At 32.6% G+C, this 7,546-nt stretch overlaps 2 protein-coding genes across 2 annotated transcripts; one reads left to right on the top strand and one right to left on the bottom strand.

Annotated features, from left to right (window-relative positions):
* Positions 1-204: 204 nt before the first annotated feature.
* On the top strand, positions 205-1,836 carry SAPINGB_P003327 (uncharacterized protein; the record flags this gene model as incomplete). Its single annotated transcript, XM_031998045.1, has 1 exon — positions 205-1,836. The coding sequence occupies one exon, from the start codon at positions 205-207 to the stop codon at positions 1,834-1,836; it is 1,632 nt and encodes a 543-aa protein (XP_031853936.1).
* Positions 1,837-2,000: 164 nt separating this feature from the next.
* Positions 2,001-3,521, bottom strand: SAPINGB_P003326 (uncharacterized protein; the record flags this gene model as incomplete). The annotated part of the gene is made up of 1 exon (XM_031998044.1): positions 2,001-3,521. The coding sequence occupies one exon, from the start codon at positions 3,519-3,521 to the stop codon at positions 2,001-2,003; it is 1,521 nt and encodes a 506-aa protein (XP_031853935.1).
* Positions 3,522-7,546: the final 4,025 nt, after the last annotated feature.

Raw genomic sequence — 7,546 nt, 5'->3', positions numbered from 1 at the left:
ATTTGTTATCCATATAAAGTTCACTATTGAAAAAATTAAATAAGTTTTGTGAATTTAATTTTAGACCTATTTATTTTTTTGGTGTTGTTGTTTTTTATTTCGGTTGGAGGTCATGATAAGTTTGTTTAAAAAATATTTTTTTCTTCAAAATTAAACCATATTTTTATAAAAATTTCAACAAATAGGAGCACCAATACACTATTAATGCAAAGCCTATCTCCATCTGATATTTCTAGGAGAGTCTCTGGAGTTTCGGAGTTTTTAACTCCATCATCAATTCTCACTCCCAATGGAATACCTGCCGCTGGAAACAACACACAGACACATTATATTAGACGCATTGGCTCCTTCAGAAACTCAGTTAGAAATCTTTTACTTCCTATAATTCGTTGGGAAACACCGATTTTAGGTAAACTGCAGGCTCGCGTTAGATCTCCTTTTCTTGATGTTTATTTTACTCAAACTGCAAATCTTGGTTCACATACTTTTTATGTCCTTCTCCTTCCTATATCCTTTTGGTTTGGGTTTTCAGATTTTGGCAGCGTTTTAGTTTTTATACTAGCTGCTGGTGTCTATATGACTAACTTTCTTAAAGATTTTTGCTGTCTTCCAAGACCACTCTCTCCTCCCTTACATAGGCTAACAATGTCTAAAGATGCGGCGTTAGAGTATGGATTTCCTTCAACACATACAGCTAATGCAATTTCAGTATCTTTATTTTTCATGGATACCATTAACAGCTCGAAGCCTAATTTAAACCCCTTCTTTTATTATTTCCTTCACTTTCTTAACTGCATTTATATTTTTTCTCTTGTTGCAGGAAGAATTTACTGTGGAATGCATGGCTTTTTAGATCTCTTTGGTGGTGCTTTAATTGGTTCTATTGTGTATTTCTGGGGAGCCCCAATTTTTTCTCGCATTCTTTTTTACATTACATGGTCTAACACTTACTGGGCTTTAGCTGTTATTCCAATTGTCCTAATTCTTATAAGGATACAACCAGAACCAGCAGATGATTGTCCATGCTTTGAAGACTCCGTTGCCTTTTTAGGTGTATTAATGGGCCAATATCTTGGTGAATGGCAACTTCGGTATCAATGTTACAGAGTTGATAATCTACTTCAAACAACAGATAGAGCTTCGCTAGGTGCTATTGACAAGATTTACTTAAAGGCCAGAGAAAAGTATATACTTGAATGGGGAACTCTTAAACAAGAAAAACTTACTCCTGGAACCATGTTACTTCGATTCATCTTGGGTAGCCTTTTGATTGGAGTCTGGAAAGTTTACTCGAAAAAAATTTTTCATATAATACTTCCACCTCTTTGGCGTAGAATTGAGAAATTTGGGCTTAGTATGCCACGTCGTTTTTATGTTCCTGCTTCACAGTATGACGATGTTCCAAGTGATAAAATTCCTGATAACACTGTTCGTATATTTCCTATTCTTGTGGAACCCGATAGCTCTGACAATGATTCCGAATGTGAAAATTCTAAATCTTCGTCAGTTGAAAATAGCAATATATTGAAATTTAAAAGTAAGAATTTCAAAAATGAAACAGTGGGCCCTCAGTCTACTGCTGAAGTATATGAGGCACTTGCATATCGTGAACAACAGCTTAACCAGAATATGATTGAAAATAAAACTAGCTTAAAAAATTCTAAAATACCACCAAGTCTTAATCAAGAAAAAATTCCAAAGGAAATGGTCCCTGAAATAATTGTTCCCCGAGTGCATTACGATGTCGAGGTTATTACAAAACTTTTGGTTTATGCTGGTATCTCGGCTATAGCTCTTTATTTTGATAGAATATTGTTTTCTGTGCTGAATATATAACATTCTATTTAACTAATAAAACGATATCATTATCATTATCATTATCATTATCATTATCATTATCATTATCATTATCATTATCATTATCATTATCATTATCATTATCATTATCATTATCATTATTTATCGTTTGTAGAAATAGCTATAATTGCGTCATTGTCATCCTAATCATCTTGATTAACGTCATTCGCACTTTCCTCAAGACTCTCACTATTTTCGCCATCATCATCACTAATAATTACATAATTATCATTATCATTATCATTATCATTATCATTATCATTATCATTATCATTATCATTATCATTAGGGGTTTTATCTGTATTAAGCGACCCTTCAGGTTCATGATTCTCGCAATTACTGATCAACTTTGGTATATAGATCTTTTTTTTGGGTGGTTTGAGACTAATTGAGCTAAGAGTTGGATATTTCCGTTTCACTCCCGTTTGTTCAGGATTGCTAGGTAACCCTGAGCTATCAACTGTTTTTGTTAATTTTTCACTTTTCTCTTGATGTCTCTCTTTAGATTTTGCAAATGAACCTATTGATGATTCCGAAAAAGAAATTTTATCTGGTTCAATATTTTTCGTCAAAATATGTGAGGTTTCACTAGTTTTAATTTTGCTATTTAAATCATTATGCTGAGTTGAATCAGTTTGTAATAATAGTTCATTTGAATTGGCAGAAAGAAATTCAATTCTTTGAGCAACTTTATCAAATTCTTGATTTATTTCTTCAATAGTAACACCTTGTTTTTTTAGGTTGTCTTTTAGAATGTGTAACTTTAGCAATAAATTCTCAAGCCAAAGTTTATCATTTCGATGGTTAATTGATGCCCAACCACCTTTAATTTTGTTAAAATGATTTAAATTAATGCTTGAAGGAAACCTAGCTAGTGCATCGTCTAAAGATAAAGTTTCCAATTCAACAGATATTTTGTCAAAGTTTTGTGTTGAAACTGCTTGTTCACGAGACTTAACTGAATTTTCAAAAGGCTTATTGTCTAATAGATTTGGATTTGCAAACGTCTTACTTTGGGTCTGGGTTAAAGAATTTGGCGTATTCAAAACCTTGTCAAATAATTCATTTCTTAAACGAAGTTCCATAGCATTTTGTTGGGTTTTAAACTCCTCTAAATTAGATATAATCTGATTTTGAATTAGCTTATGGCCCTCCAATAAACCAGAAAATATGTAATTTTGAAGTGAAATACCAGATTTAACATCTTGAGAATATTCTGAAGTAAATTGAGCAAAATTTTCTGCTGCCTTTAGTTGATTGGATATGATTAATGAAACATCTTTAGAACGTTGAAATTCAGTCTTGCGTAAGTCAGATAATAAATAATTGAAGTTAGAAATTAACGTGTTAATTGGTTCAAACTGAACCTTTTGAAGCTCTTGATTCTTTTTTTCAGAAGCTTGTAAATAATACGATATTAAACCGTTGTATATTTTTTCCTGATTTTTAGTTAATACAGTAAATTCCTGATTTGATTTAAAGTCAATAAAATTAGTGATGGCAACACAATAATCATAATTGTCAGTGATGCGACTCAGCCTCAAAGCAACAGTCAACGAGTTGAGTAAATGTCGATCCGTAATATTCTTTGTAATAATGTTAATTTGTTCAACAAAAGAAAGCTTTTTTAAAGAATCCTCTATTTCGGAAACTGTATAACTCATTTTTCCTAAATAAAAATGTATATTTTTTTTATTTTTTGGGGAATGCTAGCATAGTAATTTGTGTAAAATAGAGGATACTAAAATTATCATTTAATATTACATAATCAGCTGACATCACAACTTTTTAAAACTGTTAAAATAAAAAATAATAGAAGCTATATATTTTCTAAAAAATAAAAGTAGGAGAAAAACGAGGATCATATGTGTGAAGAACACAAATCAAAGGAACTTAAAAGGATGGAACCCATTTTCTAAAACAAATCATAGTAAGCTTACTCCTCTTACTAAAAAATCATTTAAATATACTCCCACTTCAAAATCTACTGTAAAGACTCTCGTCAATGGTAGGATAAGTATATAAACTTATCCTACCATAAACATAGTTATGTTTTACTGAATTTTCTAGTCGTATTACTGTTTCCCATAAGTTTTTTATGTGCAAGTACTGTCTTAACATCTGCAGGCACTCTTTCAGAGAAAAGGCTGCTGATATTGGCTTTACCATGTACCAATAAATTCAAATATGTCTATTTGGTTTGATAGTGATATATCAATTAATATTAAAAAAATTTGGAATATTGGATTTATGTTAATTGTAATTATTGACAGTATCACAGTGTATTTTATAAAATGAAATTAAATTCTGTCTATTTGAACACTGCTTGACTTTTTCAAATGCTCACCGATTAGTTGTTTTCGCAAGGATAGGCATGATGATCTACATAATTTCCCAAAACCACACGTGCCAAAGAGTTTTTAGCCTCAAAGCATTCGGTTGCATTGTGTAAACTATGAGAAAGCATTTCAAACGGAGTATCCATTATCCTTGATTGGTGAAATGGCGAGCTCCAGTTTTTGCTCAATATTATATACCTAGTACAAATAGAGCAAAAAAACTCGAATGCGGAGCCACATCTGTGCCAGGAGTCTGAATCTCGAGCCGAGTGCTTTGAAGAGCATCCGAATCAATCACCAATCGAATACTAGCCGAACGACTCTGCCACTCCACGAAATTGAAACAGGAGCTCAAAAATCGGCAAGCAGCCACTTGTACTAATTGATGGTAGGGAGAAGAAGATGTGTCACACATGGAAGCTTGACCAAAATACTTGCAAGAAAAAGACAGTTGTTTTAAAAAATAACTTTGTGGATCACTATGGAGCCATTCATTTGCACGAATGCCGCAGATGGGTGTATTCTGTGACTAATTGGCAAGTGAAGCGATACATGGTGACTATGAAAGATTTAGGTATTGTTGATTTTCTTTTATAAAAGATTAGACAAAGATTAATCAAAATTAGAAATCCTAAAAAAAAAATAATCTTGTGAAATAGCCTCTTTCATTTCAAACAAATATAGCCCTCCCTTTAGCCTAATCACATCAATAAACAGTTTTGATTCTATTGACTCTCCTCGTTTTTTTATTCTATGTTACATTACAAGATATCTTCTCAGTTCTCTCTCAATGTGTGACTGGACTGACAAGCACGCTTGGACCTACTCTCTTAGTCGAGTTGAGTGGTAGAGGTGTTGCGCCCATTATTTTTTTGTAACCCTGAATCGTTATTGTATCTAGTGTATCATCATGATGATATGATGATATGATGATCATCAAATGATAAAAACTAAACTATCCCATACACATAATTATGTTATAACATCGTATAATACATCATCTAAAATGCTTATGAAAAAATACCTGATTTTCTATTCTTCAAGGAACTCTATGATAAGAGATTATTGGCTATGTGCCATATATTCAATTTCCATCGCTGTGAATGCCAATTGACTCAAAAATATTTTACCAGCAAAGTGCTCAATTATCATCCTAGTTACTACGATATTCAAACTACAGGCCAATTTGCCGAACTTCTTTCTTAGCATATTCAGAGTCTCAATTCATAAAACAATTCCCCTTTTTTTATAAATTTTTATAAAATTAATAATAAAGTTATATAATATCTGACATAATCATCAGTACATTTCATAGACCTTCGTCATTTGTAAAAAAATAAAAAAGTTAAGACGAATGCTAATTTTACTGCTTATTTCCATAATAATTTCATTAATAACTCATTTATAATTTTTTCATAACGCTCTATTTGCATCTGATGCCAGAAACAACTTTAGATTTATCAAACCAAGTTTCTTTCAATAGAGCATCAATCGGTTCATTAGCTTTGACAATAGGTTATGTTTTAGTTTTTTATATTCGCTCGTCAACAAGAACTACGGAACATCAAAAGCGAGATGACCCAGAAGTAATTAAAGAAAGGATCAAGGTAATAACCATTTACTCATTTTTTGCCGATTTTATTTTTATTCCCTTTTTACTATTAGCCTCTCATGTTTATGATAATTATATTCAGGTTTTAGGCATACTACGAGTTTTTGGAGGTTGGAAATCTGATGAAACTGAGGTTGCAATTGATACTCTTAAAGCGCTTTTGTTAGTGTCGATTCTTTTCATTGGTCCCATTACTAATTACTTATATTTTGAACAACAAGAGATCAGACAAAAATTAAACTTTAATACAAATGTGTTTGCCATTCTTAATGTGCTATTCCAAAACTTAAAGATAAATATATGCTCCGTACAGGGTCTACGAAATTTTGTAGTTGGCCCTCTTACAGAAGAGCTTGTTTTTAGATCGGGAATTCTATCATTGTATTTGTCTTCGAATGTATCTAAAGGGTAAGAAATTATGCATATTTACTATTAATATGTTTTATTCTAACATAAAAATAGCTTTTTGATTTTTTGCTGTCCGTTGTTTTTTGGGATTGCTCATTTACACCATGCATATGAACTTTTCTTTGAAGCTAAATATAAAGTAATGGATATATTTCTGGTTTGTTTCTTCCAATTTTTTTACACCTATGTTTTTGGTATTTTTTCCTCGTTCTTATTCTTGCGGTTTGGCACGATATGGCCATGTATTGTCACACATACATTTTGCAACCTGATGGGATTTCCTTCCCTTGGGCCAACTGGGTTAAATTATGTTTATCTTTGGATTTATCGTTCACTTTTAATTCTAGGGGCATATGGTTTTTACCATTATTTATTTTTTTTAACAAACTCTAGTAATCAAATTCTATAAATATGTTGTAACCGTTCATGTGGAAATGTACCATAAAAGGCATTGATTATTTTAAAAGAGCATGAAGATACTCTTGTGTTTAATGTGTGTAGGTGGAGGAAGCCAGACACTTGATTAGGATGTTTCTGGCTCCGTTGACGTTTCTGTTAACAGAAATTTCACACGAGTCACAACAGTATTCATGCTCAATCAGACACAGCTTAGCTTTCACTTCCTCACAGCTGGTGCATGCCTTACTGGTGTACTCTTCACTCATCCTGGAGAGTCCTGTCTATGTCAGCTGGAATTTGAAGGAAAGGCATTGGGAAACCGAGTAGTGCAAACTCACCATCAAATTTTTGTTCGTCCCCCTGTTTCTACTAACACCAACCAATGTTTTGGTTAATGGCGGCAGTGCTATGTTGTCGTAGTTAGTAGTATAGTAAGATGCTTTATGGTTTGATAGTGATCGTTGGCCATTGTGTTGATTATTTTCCCATAATGCTTAGCATATTGTCTGGCCTTTCCAGCAGATTGGATCTCTGAAATCTGTTTCTTCAACTTCGTGATTTTCCCTCTGTGAAGCGACGAATGGAATACATCGCCATCTGGTGAGTAACCTGTCCTGGAGTGTTTACTTCTAGGATCAAGGGTCATTTTACTCTTTCTTTCACCACTCTTAACCTCCTCTTAGCATGTTATTGGAATTAAGAGGTGGAATACCTTTGGTCTATTGCAGTGCATCTTGACTTCATACTCTATTTCGATAAATAATATCTCTTTACTATCTTAAACTCCGTTTGTTTTCTAATACCAGTAAAATATCATACAGAATTTATCACCTTCGTTGTATACAAGTGAGGATTTCTTAAATCAATTAAATTGACTGAATTGTCTCAAGATCTCTGATTCCTCTTTCGAAGTCATAAATGGTTTAAGGAT

This window comes from Magnusiomyces paraingens, assembly GCF_902498895.1.
Source record: "Magnusiomyces paraingens strain CBS 517.90 genome assembly, contig: contig3, whole genome shotgun sequence".
Taxonomy (NCBI): domain Eukaryota; kingdom Fungi; phylum Ascomycota; class Dipodascomycetes; order Dipodascales; family Dipodascaceae; genus Magnusiomyces; species Magnusiomyces paraingens.
The sequence above is the reverse complement of the archived record's forward strand: the minus strand, read 5'-3'. Positions and strand labels throughout refer to the sequence as shown.